At 41.1% G+C, this 21,442-nt stretch overlaps 1 protein-coding gene across 6 annotated transcripts in view; it reads left to right on the forward strand.

Moving 5' to 3' along the window:
• Positions 1 to 21,400, forward strand: part of prdm16 (PR domain containing 16) — a 174,190-nt gene extending 152,790 nt beyond the window's left edge. Inside the window, exons 1-14 of one of the 6 annotated variants that reach the window (XM_030734107.1) lie at positions 1,687 to 1,983; positions 3,200 to 3,302; positions 7,674 to 7,875; positions 7,965 to 8,130; positions 8,310 to 8,463; positions 9,003 to 10,656; positions 10,806 to 10,893; positions 12,833 to 13,005; positions 13,151 to 13,228; positions 13,521 to 13,690; positions 14,099 to 14,270; positions 16,722 to 16,979; positions 17,420 to 17,600; positions 18,019 to 21,400. In XM_030734107.1, coding sequence (XP_030589967.1) covers positions 1,876 to 1,983; positions 3,200 to 3,302; positions 7,674 to 7,875; positions 7,965 to 8,130; positions 8,310 to 8,463; positions 9,003 to 10,656; positions 10,806 to 10,893; positions 12,833 to 13,005; positions 13,151 to 13,228; positions 13,521 to 13,690; positions 14,099 to 14,270; positions 16,722 to 16,979; positions 17,420 to 17,600; positions 18,019 to 18,153 — 3,642 coding nt within the window. In that variant the 5' untranslated portion in view covers positions 1,687 to 1,875 and the 3' untranslated portion in view covers positions 18,154 to 21,400. Of the gene's footprint in view, positions 1 to 1,686; positions 1,984 to 3,199; positions 3,303 to 7,673; positions 7,876 to 7,964; positions 8,131 to 8,309; positions 8,464 to 9,002; positions 10,657 to 10,805; positions 10,894 to 12,832; positions 13,006 to 13,150; positions 13,229 to 13,520; positions 13,691 to 14,098; positions 14,271 to 16,721; positions 16,980 to 17,419; positions 17,601 to 18,018 lie in introns of those variants that run through there. The other 5 variants (XM_030734103.1, XM_030734104.1, XM_030734105.1 and 2 more) reach the window with 5 other exon arrangements.
• The last annotated feature ends 42 nt before the right edge of the window (positions 21,401 to 21,442 follow it).

A 21,442-nucleotide genomic window follows, 5' to 3' on the forward strand; every position in this document is an offset into this window, starting at 1 on the left:
CATTTAATACTGCCTCCAATTTCAACCTAATGCAATATTCAGGACCCTTAAAAGATGGCTGAAGAGAACCAGACAAATCAGCATTTTCCTGTGTGCGTGTGTGCGTGTGCGTGTGTGCGTGTGTTCCTCTGTGTGAAATAGTCCTCATTCATTTAGAATGACAAACAATTGGCCAAAATCGGTGTGCAAGCGTGCCCATTCACTTTTTCGAAGGCCAAGTTGCATCAAGAGGTGGAAACAGCTGAGAGTGCAGTGAGTGGCATGTGAGATGGGTGGGAAGCTGAAGGGGGTTCAAGGAAAAGATGAACCTTGTCCACCTTCTTGTCAGCCCTTCATCTTTTGTGTTATGGAGTGGAGCCCTTTCCAGTGCTGTTTGATCTGCCCTTCTACCCCCAGATGGATCCATCAATTCATAGAGACAAGTGTGTGTGTGTGTGTGTGTGTGTGTGTGTGGTGTGTGTGTGGTGCGCGTATATTAGGCCACAGTAGGGTATTGTTGTGGGCCACTATGGCTGGCATTGATCGATGAGGCATCTGTCTGCTGAACACTGGACAGAGATGGGAAGAGGTCAAGATAAGTCTGTGTGTTTAGGCCTTACTGTAGAACACACACACACACACACACACACACACACACACACACACACACACACACACACACACACAGAGCAAGAGAGAAAGAGGTAAATATTCAAATTGTGGCAGACATCCAAATATTAATTAATGTAATTAAACCCTCTTAAATTATTAACTGACTGTATTCTTTAAAAGAAAAAAACTAATATTTTCCGATAATGTTGTAATTTATAATCGTGACATAAAACCAGGAAGATGTATCATTAATATCATAAATTAAGCTACGCATAAAGAGATTGCGAAATAAATTCAGTATAAAAAAATGTGGAACCTTTTAAATAGGATATTGTGACGTTGTTCATCGTGTTTTTCCTCCAGTGCCCGCATTCATGTCGCACACATCGAACGGTTTTTATTTGTTTTGTTTACTCTCTACGAATACAATTTAATTAAATATTTGAAAACAATTAAATAAGGATATCCGTGACCGGAATCTTTTCGAAATAACTTCCCTGTAAAAATAGAAGTTGTATTATTTAACGAGTTTTATTAAAATGCTAACTTAAACCATTCAACTGTGTCAAGTGGCCTTTGTCATGCAGTTTAATCTAAACGACCTTCTAGATGAAAAAAAAATCTACTATGTTGTAGTGCAGCTATGCTCAGACCAAAAAGTGAAGGAAATTCATATGAAGCAAAACTGAAATTAAGAGGGGAAAAAGGCCTGTTGATATATTGACTCTGTGTCTATATGCTTGTGTAATTGTCCGGCCTGTGTGTGTGTGTGTGTGTGTGTGTGTGTGTGTGTGTGTGTGTGTGTGTGTGTGTGTGTGTGTGTGTGTGTGTGTTAAAGTGACCGATAGAATGACTGCAAGTCTCTAGGCTGCTTTATCTATTATTTACATCAATAGTAGATTTATCAAGCGGCCAAAGCGGCGGCTGAGATCGGAGATGCGGGGAGGGGTCTGCGCCGCAGATCCCTCAATCCTTTTGGCTGGAGATAAGACGAGGAGGAGTGGCCGACGGGTAACCGAGAGAGCACTAAGGGGCAACAGGGAATCACTAATGAGAGAGAGAGAGAGAGTCAGAAAAGAGAGAGAGAGAAAGAGAGAGAGACTCATCATCATCAAAGACGCGCTCACTGACTAGATTAGAGAGTAGCGCAGCAGAGGAGCGTCAGGCTTCATCCAACCAAAGGGAACGATCACCGACCGTCAACAGCTCTCCCGACCGACACGCGACCCCCTCTCCCCGGCCCTGTGCGCTCCAGCGCCCCGCTCCCTCTCGGGCAGACCTACTATGGGTTGTGTCGCCAACTCCACCGGGACTGAAGTGCTACTGCAGCTGGAGGCTCTCCGCAGCGCCGCGCAACTTTCTCAACTGTTCCGTCTCACGGAGAAAAGAAAGGTCAGGTCGAAAAAGTGTAGAGAGACTGCCGCAGCATGTCTGTAGCCTATTTGTGGTAAATGTAAATACGATAATAATAATAATAATAATAATAATAATAATAATATTACGTGTTGTTTACGTTGATTTTGCTCCTTGTCTCCTCTCTCGTCTGAAGCGCACTAAGTCTTAAAAGTTACTTTCTCCAGCTCCTGTTTGTTTGTGTGTATGGTGTGTATGAAAGAGTGCTTCTGCCCGTCTTGTTGTGTTAACATTGTACAGCTGGTGCAGAGCGCCCCCATGCGTTCACAGATCACGTCTTTAGCATGCACCTTGACGTGGTTGCGCTGGCTTAATCACTGGGAGACACAAAGCTCCAATGTGCACAATGTAATGCAAAAATTATTGAAAAAGACTTTTAGAAAACCTTGAATGTTAATTTTCATCAATCCGTTTCTTTTGGTTTTTACATTTGTAAGTGGAGCTATAGCTAAGCTTAGATTGGTTTACTGTGCATACATGGTTTTAGGCCTCGGCTCTGACTGGCCTTAAATTCGAATCCCGTTTCTATTGTTTTTAAGACAATAGAAAAAAATAATCTGAGTTTCCGGCAGTAATTTATGTCCGAGCACACTTGACAAATGACCCCAATAAAATGATTTGTCGTATGTAGTTAAAAGATCTGACATTTCCCGGTTTGCTGCAGCTGTAAAACAAAACGCAGGATAGCAGCTGGGCTCTTTACTTTGGTTTGACCTGACATTTTTTTTCAGAAGAGCATTAATTGTCTGGATTTCTTATATAATTTCTTTAAGTGTTTCGCTTTTTTTTTTTTTTTTTTTTTTTAATAAGAGTGCAGATCTCTTGTAGGAAAATGTAAATTTATATATATTTTATTCGTTTATTCCACAAAGTAAATTTTGCAATAAAACAAATAGCTAATGTGTGTTTGTAAAATAAATAATCTCAGGTGGAGAAGAAGCTTTTATATTTATATATTATTGTTTAATATCGTGAGCAGTTCTGAACCAATTATATTCCTATAGGAGCCTGAATAATGTCTCCTATTTAACATATTCATAGATATTTTTTCTTCTTGTTTCCGGCCATATTAATATTATAATTTAGGTTCAACACAGCGCCCTTAACTGCGATAGCAAATATATAGGGGTCCAGGTTTATTAATCCTTTCCTGACCCTAAGTTAAAGCCTCCCTTGCCTTTCTCTCTCTCCTCAGATTTATTATAAAGCTGTCCGGGACATTGAAGCAGGGGAGGAGCTCTTAGTGTATATGAAGGACGGTATTTTCCCTGAGGGATCCATGGCACCCAACCTACAAGGTAAGATTAATGCGCGTCATTAGCGCACGTTTTAAACAAACTCCAACCTGCATCCTGTGCTGCTTTCGCGGTCAACACACTCCATAACGGGGAGAAAAGGCATCACTTCTCCCTCCAAGATTTTTTTTTTCCTACTCAAGAAATGTGAATTATTCGAACCATAAATTTCCAGGATGGAATTAAATCCCGCATTAAAGCATATGGTCGAAGGCCGTTTTGGATCTGTCATTTAAAGCAGGCTTGCCAGTATAGAAAGGATACTGCTAAGAGTCTGGTCTGAATTGTGCTCTTTACAATGCTGCAATGTAATGGGCCTCTTTGCCTGAAATGCTGTATTAGGCGTCAATTGGCACTTGTCATATTCCATCCTATGCGAGTAGAAATTTTCTGTTAACGGAAAGCAAAGATCAACGAATTATTCGGTAGCCATGCATATTATTAAGAACACATTATGGGAGCAAAGAAAAAAAAAGTTTCTTAGGCACAGCAAAGGGGGGGAGCTGGATTAAAGGCATTTAGTCGGGCATATTAGGTTAAAACGCTGCCTCGTTTCAACCAACATCAGGACTAAAACAAACACCTTATGTACGGCTGAAACCAGTAATGACAATGCAAGGAAATGATTATCAAACTGACCTCGCATCAGAACATCACTACCCTAAAAAATGAAATAAATACATAATAACGTCAGCGATGCAAAAATAATGCATAACTTTAATCTGTGTATTCTCCTCGGTGGGCAAATTTAACGGTCTGTTGGTAAAGACGTGTTAATAATCTACTTTCCTCGGTCAAACTTGGACATACAGGTATGAGGTTTCCGTTACCCTCTGATGGATTGTTCATCAGCCATTGTACTGGTGCTCAGCCAAACAGTCGAATCCAGATTTTCCATTTTGATGGTACTGTATATTTATGTTCACTCACTCTGCCCGTGTGTCCAGTGTAGGATTGCTATGAGCTTAGCGATTTCAGCCCCTGAATGTTCAGCGTTAAAAGGCAGGAGGAAAGACTCTCTGTCAAACCTGTTTACATTCTTTTAGTAAGTCGTTTAATTAGTGCTTAAAAAATAATGAACTGAAAACAGCAAAACAGATTAGATGTGATCAGAAGCTATTCTTAAATTACGGAATTGTTGGTCAGTTAATTGACAATAATAAAGCTTGAATTTCTTGTAATCTCACTGTTGGTTTAATTAAAGTTTATATTTTATAAATGAGATATTTTCTTTCTTTCTTTCTTTCTTTCTTTCTTTCTTCTTCTTTCTTCTTTTTTTCTTTCTTTCTTTCTTTCTTTTTTCTTCTTTTTTTTTTCTTTCTTTCTTTTTTTTTTCTTTCTTCTTTTTTTTTTTTTTTTTTTCTTTCTTTCTTTTTTTTTCTTTTTTTTTTTTTTTTTTTTTATTCTCTTTTCTTCTTCATCTAATAAATGTCTTTCTATTTTATTATCCTTGCTTTAGATCTTGTGAGTTAAGTGCTTTGTTACACCTTCTTTTACACTGTCCTCTTCAAATTGGCTCACATTTCAAAGTGTGTCACATTTCTAGGTGCTCTCATGCACCCTTCTCCTCTCTGACTGGGTAACCTGATTCACTGTACAAACTACCTTTCAACCATGCGTCTCTATGTCATACTGAATATGTCCAATATTTTATCTCGTAATCTAACTTAGACAGCTGTTCACTTTTCTTTCAAACTTTACTTAAGCGGAAAAGGGTCCGTAGTTCCGCTGCGTTTCTTTAAACATCTTGGACTTATTGTGGTTGAAGTGCTGTTGTCAGGTAACATTGTTTTGTTGTGTTTCTAGTCTTTCTGGAACCACAAGATGGGGGGAAAAAAATCTGATTACTGTTACTTGTCATTGATTAGAAAATTGTGGAGGGAGAACAAGATGTTCGTGAGATGCTGTGCAGTTCACCGGCCCCCCAACCCCCCACCCTGCATGATGCACAGTTTACGCACAGATCTCTGTGCCAAAGGAGGGGGGGGGAACAGGAGCTCAAAGCAAGCTTTATTATTGAAAAGAAGCAGATTGACATGTTGTAGAGTGTGTCAGAGATGAAGCACACTTACACATGATTTGTTGAATTCATCTGCCTGTATGTATGCACATGAGGGAGGCAGACAGAGAGAAAATTTCACCTGCCAAAATGTCTGTGTCAGGGCCAAAGTATTTGCTTTGTGCGTTGTGTGAGAGATGGCTGAAGGCACACAGGAAAGAACATTTATGTTTCCAGTTTGAAGATGCTTATATGTAAATTAGCAACACTGAAATAAAAGGATGAGGAGAGAGACAAAGTCACCTTACTGTTGTGATGATCGCATCTGATTTGTTTGTCTTGTCTCCCTGCATTGACGCGAGTGAGGGAGTGAGGGTATCAGGGTAGAGCAGGAGCTTGGCAGTGCAGCTCGGTTCTCTGCGTCCGGCTTATCGGAGAAGGAATTTGAAGTGGAGGACTTGAGGAGTCCCCTGAGACCTCACCCATGCTCCCAGATTAGCTGCTAAACTGCACATAATTGTGACTCCCTTCGTCTCCCAGAGAGCTATTAGTCTCCACTTTAACCCCCACCCCACCCCACCACCACCACCACCCACACACACACACACACACACACACACACACACAACCCACACAGGCCAGACTTACTGAAAAAAACACAAGCACGCCAAAATGCACATGCAAGCACCTTTGCTTATGTGCATCATAACATTCGCACACATCTGAGTGTCCTTTTAGATTTTTCCTTTCATTTCTCATTACTCGTGTTCCTCTTCTAGAGGGTACTATTACCATGCACCAATGCTTTTCTGCCCACCATATTTAGCAAAAATCACTGAACTTGTATATGAACTATATCTTTTTTTTTTTTTGTTCAGTAATCTTTCCAATCATTAATGCAGCAGATAAAAATTATGTTGAGTTCTTTATGCTGCAGAGGAAATCATACCCAACCCTCTCACAGTAAAATATTTGCTCCCTATGAAAAACGTGCACACAGTGGTGTCAAGTGGCTAGTTAGTTTAGTGTTTGAGCTCTGTGCAATGGTCCATTGACCAGAAGGTCATTTATCCTTCTCCCCAAGGTTAGACACATTGATGTTGCTACACTAATGCCCTTTTAATGTGTCCCAAGAAGTTCCAGCTGGATAAACGGTCACATGCAGTAGAAAGCAGGTGAGCCATGCACTGTAAGTCATTTTGGATAAACTCATTTAGTACAGCCTGAATTGATGGATGGGTGTGTATGGCATGTTGGGACACCTGGGGGCCGACTCAGACGTTGGCTGCTTAGGTCATGCCAAAGAGGGTATGGCAGGTTGGCGCTGAAATCACCATGGGGTCGGCGCCACCGTAGCCCTGCTTACCTCTGTTCATTTTGGCTCATTTTGGAAACATAAGCACACTCACACACACCACACACACACACACACACACACACACACATGCATACACTTATTTATGCATGTGCACAAAGACACTCCGCTGGGCTTTCCCCTGATCTGTTGAACTTGGCGTCGGACTCAGGAACTTGCTATTGAAAGAGCTGGTCTGAGTTTTATGCATTTGACCTTGTTGGTGAGAAGTATTGTAAAGGTTATCAGCATGGAAGGGGAAGACCAGCCCCTATTGTTTCCTCTGTGTGCTATTACACCAACAGTCTTAAGCAAACACATGTTTTAACAAGTAATTAACTGTTTTAATGTCGGTTACATTTCACCACTAATTGATTTCCATTTTATGGGGTTGCTTTTACCATTAGTTAAACTTGTCTGTAATAGCTGCAACTAAAACACAAAATAGGAACAGATTCTCATTTTCATTGAGTGTTATTAACAGTTTTAGATTTTGGATATTTGGTTCTCTGCATTGCTGCAAACATGCAGGAGTTAGTAAGCTACGATGCAAGTCAGCTTGTTTGCTTTGCTCATTTGTATTGTCTTGACACTGATAGAAAAAAAAACTAGGTGTTTTTTTGCGCACATTAAAAGCACAATTAAATGTCAGCAATTAGCACTGTGAATTGTAGGTGGTCTTAGCTTGTAATTAAAACATTGACAAGCTTACAATACTAAACCCTCCTTTCATCCTACTCTAGAAATCTACATTTGGTTTATGCCAAAATGTAAGAGTTGAAGAATATTATTCCAAGTTTTGAAATTTGATCTTCATCTTTGTGTAAGCGGTTTTGTTGTCTTCAATTTTATTCATATTTGCTTGAAAACTTTTTAAATTTCTATTTATTTAAGAATTCCTACTTATTATTGAAACTGGAAAAACTTCTCTTGATTATGTAAATGTTTGATGTATTATTCATATAAAAAGCTGCGCCATGGCTAAACAAGTCTTTGTGTTTGTGTGTGTGTTTGTGTGCAGACGAGCAGATGTACCGCTGCGAAGACTGTGATGAGCTGTTCTCCTCAACGCTTGAGCTGCGGCGGCATCAGAAGTATTCGTGCTCCAACGCTGGCTCCATCTTTGACACACTGAGAGACGACTTCAAACAGGAACGCGAGGACAGCGACGATCCGGTCCATGAGTGTAAAGACTGTGAGAAGATCTTTCCAAATGAGTACAGGTATCTCCATCTCATATAGTGTGCTACAAATGTGATTCATTGAATGATTTTTTTTTAATTAAGTGATGTTTTGTGCTTCCCTCATCAAGTCTGGGACAACACATGATAGTCCATACAGAAGAGAGGGAATACAAGTGCGACCAGTGCCCCAAAGCCTTCAACTGGAAGTCCAACCTCATCCGTCACCAGATGTCACATGACAGTGGCAAGCGCTTTGAGTGTGAAAACTGTGATAAGGTACAGCATACCCGGCACGTAAGTTGTGCACAGGACACACAGGCTTTATCTATTTGTAGTTCTTTGAGAAGAAAAAGAAATTAAAAAATCTGCTTATATGTTCTACAAAATAAAAAAAGGGAAATTTCATATACATTTTTTAAGCACTGTTAATTGTTAGATATTGCATTTTTTTATACACTTGTTTTAAATTTCAGGTGTTCACAGATCCCAGCAACCTTCAGCGTCACATCCGCTCCCAGCACGTGGGGGCACGTGCTCACACGTGCCCTGAATGTGGCAAGACCTTTGCCACCTCATCAGGCCTCAAGCAGCATAAGCACATCCACAGCAGTGTCAAACCCTTTAGCTGTAAGTAAGGGCTTTGGAAGTTAATAATCACCATTTTTCATATCAGTCAATAACCCATTTATTTGAGACATTTCCCCCTGCCTCGTTTGCTCCTCTCTCATTCTTGTTTGTTTGTGTGTTCTGAATTAGGCACAGAGGTCGCATTTGCCCTGCAATAAATTTCATTGTACACTGTTAATGATAGACTTGATCTAGTTACCTAAGCTTTCTTAAAACAACATGACAGCTTAAATTATTTAGCAAATTGAGTGTTTTACAGTAAAGAAAAAAAGTAGGCCTTGCATATATATTTTATTGTATCTGTTAAATGTGTTCAGTGATTCTTGAGAAGTAAGATATATACAAAGTGATTCAAGACCTTTTTTTTTTAACCAGATTGGGTAAGTTTTGCTGTCCATAGAACACAGCCCCTTCCTATTCTAAAAGTTTTTTCATGTTGTTGATATTTGTATTACTGTTGCTTTGGTATACAGAGTTAGAGACAGTGTTAAAACTGGTTTAACTAGGCCCTGTTGGGCTGCATCTTTTTGCTCCCCCAGGCGAGGTGTGCCACAAATCCTATACCCAGTTCTCCAACCTCTGCCGCCACAAGCGTATGCATGCTGACTGCCGTACCCAGATCAAGTGTAAAGACTGTGGGCAGTTATTCAGCACTACCTCCTCCCTCAACAAGCACCGTCGATTCTGTGAGGGCAAAAACCATTATGGATCTCCAGCAGGGATGTTCAACCCTGGCATCCCGATGAGCTCCAGCCCCATCATGGCTAAGGCTAAGTCCCACCATCCCCATCTTTCTGGTCTAAATCAGTCAGGTTTAGGCTTCACTGACTACTTTCCTTCCCGACCTCATCCTCATGCTGGCTTGCCCTTCTCCCCAGGACCCCATGGCTTCCCATCTCTCCCACATGGTTTCCCAGGTATCTTTCCCCCATCATTATATCCGCGACCTCCTTTATTACCGGCCAGTCCGATGATAAAGAGTCCGCTGGGCGGCAGCAGTCAGGAGGTGAAGCTCCCTCAGAGTCCTCTAGATGCACCTCCACTGTCTCTAGTTAGTTCCACAAATGGCAATGGAATTAACAGTTTGAGCCAGCATGAAGACAAAGAGAAAGAGAATAAATTGGGTTTGACTTCTAGTGGAGAAGCCAAGCCAAAATCTAAGATGGCAGATATGTCTGATGGTAGTGACCTTGAAGACATTAATACCACAAGTGGGACAGATTTGGACACCACCACAGGTACTGCTTCAGGGGATGGTTCTGACCTGGAAAGTGAAGGAGAGAGTGAGCGGGAGCGAAGTGGTAAAAGAAGGAAGCCATCTGGCACTGTATCAAGCCAAGAAGCCCACCAGTTAGAAGACACAAACCGTGCGTTGATATCAGCCATGTCTAGTTCAGGGAACCTGTCTATTAATCGTCCATTTCTCGCTTCTGCATCACAGCACTCCTTCTTCCCCCCACCCGATGAGCAAGCCCTCCCACCCACCACCACCACAAATTCCAATCCAGCCACCACTGATTCCATAAAAGCCATTGCTTCTATTGCAGAGAAATATTTCGGTCCAGGTTTGATTGGACTTCATCAAGAGAAGAAGATGGGTCCATTGCCCTATCATTCCATGTTTCCCTTCCAGTTTCTGCCCAACTTCCACAACTCCCTCTATCCTTTCAGCGCTGATCGAGGTGGTCTCAATCCTAGTATGTTTTTTAAAGCAGAGCCCAAGTCACCTCGTGAGCAACTGCACAAGATGGTTTCTAGTTCCCCGGCAGCTCCTGCTCCCACAGCAGAATCACCATTTGATCTCACCACAAAACCCAAGGAGGCTAAGATAGCTCCTCCAACACCAACAAACACCTCAAACCCCAACAGTAGTACTGGGAGCAGTAGTGGACATTTAGCAATATCTAGTAATGAAGAACAGCCATTGGACCTCAGCATTGGCAGCCGGAGCAGAGGCAGTCATAATGGGGTGCCAGCCGAGCCACATAATCGAAAGAACCATATCTATGGAGGTGGAAAAGGGGTCTCAATCAAGGATGAGACGCCGTCTGGTTTTCCACACCCTCATTCACAGTCTTTGCACCAATCCTCCATTACCCAGCACCAGCACCAGCAGCCCCAGGCACAGCCACACCAGCCGCCACCCCTACACTATGCTAAGCCCTCAGCATTCTTCATGGATCCCATATACAGGTATTTCAGCCCGGATTAGACCACTCATTTCCACAACCAACATCAAGGCGTTTATATGCATCCATTAAAGATGTTGTTAAAAATGAGGTTGGGAGTTCTAGATGAATTTTGACCTTGGTACGTAACCCTCTGCCTTGATGTTGGTCCAGCAGGGTGGAGAAGAGGAAGCTACTCGACCCAGTAGGAGCTCTGAAGGAGAAGTTCCTCAGGCCTTCTCCACCACTCTTCCATCCCCAGGTACATAGTGCACACACGTACACATCTCAAGCCAAGCTGGCAATTGGTTTACTCTTTTTAGAAACAGTGAATGGTGCATGCACATTAAACAGAAAGTACAGCAAGAGACTAACAAGCAGGGGAATTGACCTCCAGGTATTTCATGCAAGTTGATTATTCCCAGATAGTATTGACTATTATTTTCAAACTATGTATTATGTGAAAATACTTCACTCCAGCCTCCCACGCTGCTTAAACCTGAATTGATAGGACCCAAGCGCCATCATTCCACAGTGTTGATGCTATTTCTCAAGGGTTCTGTATGATTTCTTCCTTTGTTTACTGAATGGCGCCTGTGTACCTCGTCAGCTTTACCTTTTTCAGAAGACACAGCCTGTTATCGCCGCCCTTTGATAATCAGTCACATTGTTCCACTGTCCCCAGACCTTCCCCACCTCTGCATATCTTGATTACAAGCAATGATAGTATTAATAAAAGAGAGAATAATAACCATTTGAATTGGAACAAACTGCCTCTCTTGGCCACGCTAATCTTAGTTGTGGCATTGTTTTATGTAGTGGGAGCCCACAGGCAAGCTAATAACTCAAACCCCTCTGAGTTTTTTTTTTTTTCTTTTCTCTGTGGCTGGCTGGCTAGATAATAACACAGTGTCCGTCAAGGACATCCTGTGTTTGTGTCCAGGAGAATGGGGGGCTCTCATTGGGGAAATGGTTTAATCTGACCTGGAAATCTGTGTCCTCTATCAACTGTGACTTTGCAATACACACACTTGGTGCAAAATGCAGACAGATACATTTACACATGAACACGCGTTTGCATATTCCACATGTGTGAAGTTATACCGTTAGCCAACATAGATTTTTCTTAAGGTAATTTGCGAGCAAAACATTTGTGTGTGTGTGTGTGTGTGTGTGTGTGGTACCACTTTTGATTTACAATCGGCCTGTGTACATAATCTTAAAAACATCAGGTCACGATGAGGCTCTAAGCCTCAAACAGGCATTTTCTTTGCTTCCTATAAAATCTCATCTCACCATCTCACAGACGGAGAAGTTTTCACCGTCTGCCCTGCAAAAAACTTTTCTTATTGGAGTGTCTCAGCTGTGATCCTCTCAGTGATACAAACACAATGCCACCTCTAATTCAGTCTCATGACGGAATCACCCCGCTCCCCCTGCACCCGTTCTCAGACTGCGAATAAACACATCGAGACGTAGTGTCTGTCCCTGTGTCTCTCCCGTCCCATATTCACTAAAAAAAAAAAAAAAAAAAAAGGAAGGATGTAAGCTGTTTTTGGCAAATAAACTCCTACATAACTGGCCTCTTTTGTTCACAAGCTTCTAGGGGAAGGGAAGCGGCTATCAGTTGGGGGTATCACAAACTATATTGTATTGCTCCAGTCATGGCTCTTGAATGCCTCATTTAGCCAGTTTGCAGGCTTGCAACAGCAGCTTTGGCAGAAGAAGGTAAGAGGTAGAGAACAAAGCACTAATTGAAGCTGAGGTTGTACAGAGGGGGGGCACTGGAGGAATGGTACTTGGGCATTTGTGAATGTGTTATGGGTCAAGGAGGTGACTCGCCTTTCGTACAAACAACAAGGCTAACCTCTGATATGCTGCTTCCTCAAAACTTCCGCTCTCTGTACCTTTCCCTTGCTCCCTGTTTTTTCTGATATTGTGCTTTTTGTTTTCAGCGCTTTCTTTTCTGCTTTTTTATACACACACATACTGCCATCAGTGTGTAATACATGCTACGTGCACTAAATTAAACGTACCCTTCCCTTACAAAGTTTCTAATTAAACCTGTAGCACACTAAATAATAACAAACTCTGGTTAAATTATTTTTATCCACGTTTTTAAAGAATAAAACATTTAACTTCTCAAATTTTTTTCCTTTTGTGTGTGTGTGTGTGTGTGTGTGTGTGTGTTTATATCCTAGATGTCAGCAATGGAAAACATGACAGACAAGCTGGACAGCTTTGGCGCGCTAAAACTGGACGCACCGCCTAATTCGCTGCAACACTCGGCCCATCCACTGTTCAACTTCCGCTCACCACCACCTTCCCTCTCAGACGCCATCCTTCGCAAGGGCAAGGAACGCTACGCGTGCAGGTTTGCCACCTGTTTCCTTTCAACTACTTGATCAAATGCGTGCAAACATTACAGCGCGCTGTGCTGCATTACATTTTTTTGCAGTCACAGTAAAATAAATATTTTTTTAATGATACTCAGCCATCCTTCTTGTGTCTTGCTGCAGGTACTGTGGGAAAATCTTCCCTCGCTCAGCAAATCTAACCAGACATTTGCGGACACACACTGGGGAACAGCCCTACAGGTATTCGCTTCTATTTTTAATTCAGATGAATCTTGAAACTTTATGAAAAGGCCATTAATGCTCTTACTCATACGTTTCCCTTTGTCATGGCTATTTTTCAAACTTGCCATCACTTTTTTTTTGGCACTTCTCATTCTGTGAAACTTCAGAGAGCATTCTGGGAATACTTTTGAACAAATAAGGAGCACCTTAAGTGGTTTTTAAGCTCAGCTCAGCAGATGAATAATAAATCTCTTCTGGCTCTGCTGCTCTTTCAGCCCAAATTTAAATCCCTCTGTTCTTCTTTTGTCAGGTGTAAATACTGTGACCGCTCATTCAGCATCTCATCCAATCTCCAACGCCATGTCCGCAATATCCATAACAAGGAGAAGCCCTTCAAGTGTCACCTGTGCAACCGCTGCTTTGGTCAGCAAACCAACCTCGATCGCCATCTCAAGAAGCACGAGCACGAAAACATTCCTGGTCAGTGACAGATTTGTCTGAGGAAAGTGAGGCTGTGCGAACTAGTAATGCAGTTATTAAACAGGAAGTGTTTAGTTGACTGTTTTAATAGATTTTCACACAAGATTATTGAAAAACAGTCAGAAAAACTTTCTTCTATCACGTTTATCTTCCACACAAAATTCTGTGAACATTTTTCATGTTTGTCAAAAAAAAACAAAACAAAACTGTGCTCAATCTTAACCTTTAAATATATTATAAAAGTGAATGTCTATATAATGCTTCTAATATTTTCCTATATACAAAACATGTCTGATGATTATCATGCTAATAAGGCTCATGTGTCTTGGTACGGTGTGTGGGTTGTGTGTGTGTCCATGTGTCTTTATGCATATGGATGTGTATGTCTGCATGTCTTTTCTCCAACAGTGAGCCAACAGTCTGGGATGCTTTCCAACTTAGGAACTACCATCTCCTCGCCAAACTCAGAGCCAGAAAATCATGCACTTTTAGATGAGAAGGAGGACTCGTACTTCTCAGAAATCCGTAACTTCATTTCCAACAGTGAGATGAACCAGGCCTCCAGCTCCACGGATAAGAGGTAAGACGAAAACCTGCTCGCACAAATTACATTCGTATTATGATCCTCACAAAGATCTCCAGTGATTACATTCGATCTATTCCCACCCCAACCTCATCTCAAATCTAACATTAACTACAGCAGAAAGAACTTGTCAGAAGTTCTCAGGAATGTTCTTCCCTTTTTAGGTCACCTTGTCTTATGTATGAAAATGCAGAAAGACAAACAGAACATTTGCTTGTCTAAAGTAAACAGCTGTACTTCTACATCTATAGCTCCTTCCTTCTTCCTGCAATCAACAGTATAAACCCAAGCAACTGGTACACAGTGCTCCCTAGTGGCTGAAAAACACTTGGCACCACTGCACCATAAAAAAAATGTTTTTCATTATTTTTTCACCTTTCAATTTTTAATGTAAAACATAATTACAATTGTTGAACTTAACCATTTTCATACATTTTAGCTGCCTTATGTCTAAAATTTGTTGGTCTCTTTTTAAATCTTGCACAGAGCTGGTCAGTGCATGAAAACAGCAAACTCCTGCTTTAAGTTCTGAAATGCTTTTAGAGTCAGTAGTTCAGACTGCTGGAAAAAGGCAAGAAATCTGTTTTGGAAAATAAAAGAAGGTTGATTTTCTGGTTCGTTCTCTTGCATTGATTCTATACTCTTCATCTCATTCTGGATTTGGATTCCTCTCTGGTAGTCTCACTTTCTGCCGGCCTCTTCCTCCGTCTTTCCCCCCTCTCGCTTGTCAAAATGCATTATGGCCAAAAGACACAGTGGCAGTTTAGCCCCTCTGCCATATGGGATCAATACCGAGTCTCATCCACAACAACCTTGCCTGACATTTTAATGTCTGTAATTCAGACCTAAGTGTTGTGCTTTCTGTCCTCCCACCAGACAGCCTGCTGTTTATTCTCCCTCTGAGTGACTGAAGTCAAATGCTGAACACAAACACACATTCATGGATGACTATGTATAATCACTCCTAACCTCCCCCACAACATAGTTTCTCCCACCTTCAAAATTCCCTTTTCGCCATCATAGCCAGTCAAAATAAAAGCCCCTAGTAGCTTTTATTTTCACAAAAAACTTTGACCTGTTTCCAAACTGGTGATGCTGTAGTTGTCAAGGCAGCACTGCTCCTCACAGGGTGGGACAAAATGAGAAAAGTTAGGGAGTATAGGCGTACACAGATATTTCCAGCGTCACTGCAGTGTTTAAGGACTAAGAGGTATCTGTCTCCCTGTCTTTGGCTTGAACTTTAGGTTTGGATAACACTGCAGTTAGAGCCAGTTCCTTGTCTGAGACCGGGCTGCAATAGCTCTCAGTTTGGACCCTGAGGGGGACTCAGGTTGAGGCATTTATCTAGGAGATCCACTGATGATTGAGCTCTTCCCCTATCCACTCGCTGTGTACCCATACCCCCAGTCTGCTAACACAAACACCCAACTGACGTGTTTAGACTAAATGACAAAACCCAGGGCCCCCTATGTCAGAGCTACGCTTCTTTCTCCATTCGCAGGCATGGACTTTTTTTCCCCGCCAGCCAGCTCTGCAATTTGATTATGGTGATATTTAATCTAGACTGAAAGAGAAGAACCCCCCCCCTCCAAAGTCCCTCTACCCACATTCACTCACCCACTCTGTGTGACCCAATCCTGTCCCTGTGCAGCCCTTCCCAGAGGTAATCCTGTCTGATTTGATAAATGTCTACTGTGTGGCAAAAAACGAAAGGGGTAAATTTGCCATCCCAAAGGAAATGATATCATGAGCCATGACATCGTGGTCTGGGGGTGATGGGGTGATTGGGGGAGGGGGGTATTGGGGTTCAGGCTGGAAAATGTACAGATGGCAGGTCGTAATGGTAGTGTGCTGATAGCCTGTTTGCAGCCAAGCCATCGTCTTCCTTCAGTCGCGCAAACTATGTTCCACCACTACAAAGTGTTGAGGGGTGTAGAGGACCCAGTCTGAGGCGGACCATGTCCTGGTCTGTTTGTGAGGAGCAGATCAATTAATCATCTGTGGGCCATCAGAAAAGTCCGGACAGCCTGTCGGCACCCGTGTTGTTTGTGGGGACTCGGGAGTTGGACTTTGTATGTTGTCATTAGATTATTTATGTTTCTCTCTCTACTCATAATGAGTCAAATCATTGAAAGATTAGGAAATGGTAACAGCTGCCCTCCTCAAGAGTGGACACAGCTCTCCATCTCACATTTTGATTATTTTTGTTAAAAAGTAAAAAAGAGCATGCAACAGCTAGCAACATAATAAAATATACTCCTATTTGGTTCTTCTACATGTGTTTCCAACTAAAACCCAGGCTATTATACTGCCCATGATTCAGCTTTTCTGTGTTCCTATTGTTTCCTTTTGGCCCCTCCTGATTGGCTTGGTAGGCTCACATGTCTTTAACTCAGATGTCACACTTCTAACATTTCCTCCCTACTTTGACCTTTGGTCCCTCTGCAGATCAGACCAGCCTGAGGAGGAGCACCCTCCCAGTCATAGTTTGTCCAACTCCAAGCTAAGTCTCCAGGGTCTGGAAGAAGAGGAAGAGGAAGTGGAGGGTGACGATGAAGAGGAGGAGGAAGGCAGCCTGACAGAGAAGTCGCACGATGAGGCGCCTGAGTCTCCGTCTCCTGTAACAACAGGCGTGTATGAGGAGGATGAGGAAGAGGAAGAGACAGAGACGGCTCCATTAGCGATGAGCTATGAACACACTCGCAGGTACTCATTTGTTAAGTATGGAGAAAAGGTCAGAGTTCACTGACATTGTGTACTCCGATCCATCCCAAACATCCTTATTCATACCTACAACTAATGCGTTTTCTAAATAACTCTGTAAATTGACAAGGATAAAGCATGCACTGAACTCAATCCCCTTCACAGATGCTCAACAAAAAACAAAAGACAGTGTTTACATTAGGTCAGCTTCTTTTCCTGCTCTTCAAACTCTTCAACCCCGTTCTTCCAGTTTATTTCCTCTGCCTGTCAATCCCTTTTATTAATCATACCTTCACTTTTCTCTTCACATTTTCCTTCATTTTCTCCCCCACTCCCACCAATTAATTCTCCATCTATTCCATCCCTGTTTTTTGATTTCGCTCCATTTTTTGGCCCATCCACACTGCCCTATTTCTTCCATCCACCCATGCCTTGGTGTGCAGGTGTATAGAGGAGGAAGGCTCTCTCTTGGACCTGGAGGCTCTGCCCAGCTTTCCCAAGAGCCTGGACGGTTTACGTAAAGCAGCCAGTGACGAGCAGCCTTTCGATGTTAAAGACATTTTTAACACTTCTCTAGAGTCTGAGGCATTGAAAGAGACATTGTACAGACAGGCTAAAACCCAGGTATGTGACTGGCTTTTGGATGCCCATTGAAAGAGGGAGGAACAAGTCATTCAGATAAAATAGGAGGAAGGACAAAATATGTTGAGTGGAAACAAAGATCAGGGGTGAGATGGATACTTTCAGGTATTCAGGAGCAGTTCCTCTTTTCCTACTTTCTTATATCTTTGCCTTTCACTTAACTTACTAACATATTACCTATAATCTTCTCTATTCTTTATTGGGGTATTAATTTTTAAAACATTTTAATGACATTTTGTTAGAAGGTATAAAGTCAATAAATTTAAGGATAATCACACTTCATTAGGCCCACAAGTAATCCGGTGGTCTTAAATAAGATGTACTATAATCCTTTAATTTCTTCACATTCTGCTAGACACAATGAAAAGTTACCAAATATGTCATCTGTTTTCTTTCACAGGCTTATGCAATGATGCTGTCTCTCTCTGAGAACAACCCTTTGCACGCGCCCTCCCAGAACTCTCTGGACGCTTGGCTGAGCATGGGAGGTGGACCGTCTGAGACGAGCAGCTTTCACCCACTCAACCACATCTAGGCGAAAGAGAGAAAAGTTGGGAGGAAGAGTAGGAGGAACATTAGTTTCACAAATGGATAGAAACAAGAGACTGAGTGGACATGAGTAGGGGGCAAGACAAGGAGGCCAGAGAAGAATTCATTGTCATATACATTCAAGATAGAAAGAATTAGTTTGTGTGTGTGTGTGTGTGTGTGCGTGTGTGTGTGTGTGTGTGTGTGTGTGTGTGTGTGTATGTGTGTGTCTGTGTGTGTGTAAGAGAGGAAGGGAAGATTTTCCCTAGGTGAAGGGTCTTGCAAAGACTGTCAAAGAGAACGCACTGCTAAGCTCCTGTTGATGTGAAGGACACGATGAATGCTTCTCAATAGCATTGAAACTCTGCATTACTCTGATCCTCCCCAAGTGCACAAGGCTTACCGCAGCATCACAGAGACCCTGCGTGAGGCTCTCATAAAGACTCTTAATGACTGATATGTCTCTAAAGTCTGTACACACCGCCTACTACAAACACTGCAGCAACATGCTGTATTGACACTGCATGTCCACAAGGTGGCACTGTTACACCAAGAATCGAGTGAGCGTGTGGACAGTTGTTTCCATGTTTCCCCCACCAACCATGGGCGACTCATTTACTGATCTTGTTTCAGTTGTAACAGCAGAATCAACAATAGCATCACACAAAATGTTACTTAAGGAATTGGCAGATACAATAGACTGTTGATTTTTTTTTTTTTAAGAATGATATTCAATGTTCAAATGTGCTTTTAATGAGTTATCTGGGCCACTAGCTATTTTAATTGGTTACTCAAACTTGATCATGCTGAAAATGAATTTAAGTCATGTTCAGAAAAAAAATGAGGAAAGTCTTTCTCTGCTTGTTTCACTGTCATTTGTTAATTTTATTTACATTAATTTTTTCTTTCCTCTTACACAGTATTCTTTCTTTGTAGGCACCACAGTGCTAAATTGTTAATATAATTAATTTAGAGAAGGACCAAAATTGTATGATATTGTCATATGATGTACAAATTAACCTAGATGTTCATAGGAAGAGTGGTATGTGCCAAATAACCCATAGAAAATGTTTTGTTCTCTGACAATCATTTCATTTCCAAGGGGCTTGTATTTGCTGTCATAGTTCTTTTTTTTTTTTTTTTTTCCTTATTACGCGCTTATATATTTGATTTCAGAAGTGTGTGTTTCTATTTATTTTTGGTTGTTTTGTCATGACTGGAGGAGTGAAAATGAAGAAAAGTCATTTTATCCCTCTTTTCTTATTGCTGAAGGAATGGTAAACTATCGGAACATGAGGGAGATTCTGAATCTCTGGTTTTGATGGATTAGTGTGCCAAAATGAAAAATCAAAAAAAAAAAAAAATTTATTGTTTTATTTATAGTGAAATATAGCTGTAGTTAGTCTTAGATCCTATTTGGCATTGAAACATCCTGCAGTGTTTAGTCTTTTTATTTCCTTGTTTCAACTGAACCGTTTTACCCAGTAGGCTGAACGTGTCTCATTCAAAATGGTTCAAGTACTAAAGGGGGCAGGCTTGGACAGCTTTCATTGTGGATGTCATGAAAAGGGCATTACATTGTCACACTGTTGAATCTGAGTAGTTTCTATAGCATCAAGCTCCCCATTTCCTCTGTTTGGCATTTAATACATGTCTTATAACCAACAAATACTGTTTTCAAATGAGTTGTCCAAAATCACATGGTCTAAAATTCAAGAGCACACAGTCACAACTGCATGAACATGACACAATCACTGATTATTCAAGAAGAACAGCAACGACTCATTAAACCAAACGAACCAATCAAAACAGACCACAGAAAGTATTAAAATGGACATCATAATTCTGCTGGTCGGTCAATGTAACACACACAAGTTAAATGTGTAGTTGATTCTGGATGGGGCGATAATCCCTTGATAATCCCTTAATTTGAAATCCTTCTTCTGAGATCATACTGAAAACTCATTCCATATGGTCTACAAGGTAGCTGTGCCGTGGAGGGCATGATTAATTTACTGTAGATAGCTGCAAAAGGTGGAGGGCGAGCATTGTTGATCACTGTTCCTCTCTGCATACTGGGACTTTCCTAACCAGGCCTGATGCTGTATTTTTAAACTAGCACTTAAATCACATGGGTCCAAGCCATTAATTGATCATGCTTAGGTCCCTGAATGTTAGAACAGATACATTTGGTTTCACTTTCAGTAGATGGGCATGCTGTGCTCAACACGGAGAGGTAAGGATGACAGAAGCACTGTAATTTTTCTTCATGACAGTAGGTGGTAGTGTGATGCTAGGACTGCTGCATCATCTCAATTTTCTAAAGACAGATGTCTTTTTTTTATATATATATAATTCTACTGAATGAGATTCCATTCATGATAAATGCATTGTTTTCCAACTTGTGGTTACAAAATGTAAAGACTTGGGTCATTAACTTTTAAGGTTGACTATTTGTAGTAATTCTTGTCATGGACTACTGTAATAAGTACGCGCTGTGTAAAGCAAAGGAACTGAAGGCATATAGGTATTTCATTTTGCCAGCTTCAGAAAATATTCTGGGAAATGGTCACTGAAATATGTTTCAGCATAACAGAACATGGTTGCTGTTTGCCCCCCGCTGTTACAGGAGAAAGTAAAAATATACATAGTTTCTTTTTAACTGTATAGTATTTTAAAGAATGAAAAAACATGGTGCATTTGTCTGAAGAAGAAAAAAAAATCATTGAAAAATATGGATTTAAATGGATGGTGCTTGTTTTGTTAAAATCTGAGTTGTATATCGCCTCTGTTATGTTTATTGAAAACAAACAAAAAAAAAAGTTATCGTGCATGACGTGTTAGCAGTCATAATGATGTCCATTTGTGAAACGTGTATCAAATCGAAAAAGAAAAAAAAAAAAGAAAAGGAAAAAAAAGAAATCCGTAGATGCACTTATTGTACATGTGGTTAGGTTAGTATGTTTGACTTCAACTTCTGACTGCCTTACAGATGTTTTGACAGGTGGTCCTGAAAGACACAGAAAAGACTTGTCAGAGAAGACATAATGAAAAACAATAAAGGATTGTAGAATAATATTGAACAATTCTGAAATTGCAGTTCTTTTGATGCTTGTGATTATTGCAGATGTACTTTAGAGAAATTTCATTGAAAAGATATGACTCTGATGTTAATTCTGTAGAATAGCAATGTATACCAAATGTAATCTTTCCAATGCTATGAAGAATTTATACATGAAATTGATATGCAATAAAACCTGTGTGCTTTTTAAATGCGCCATCCTTTGTTTATTTGC

Source organism: Archocentrus centrarchus, chromosome 7 (genome assembly GCF_007364275.1).
Source record: "Archocentrus centrarchus isolate MPI-CPG fArcCen1 chromosome 7, fArcCen1, whole genome shotgun sequence".
In the NCBI taxonomy this organism is placed as follows: domain Eukaryota; kingdom Metazoa; phylum Chordata; class Actinopteri; order Cichliformes; family Cichlidae; genus Archocentrus; species Archocentrus centrarchus.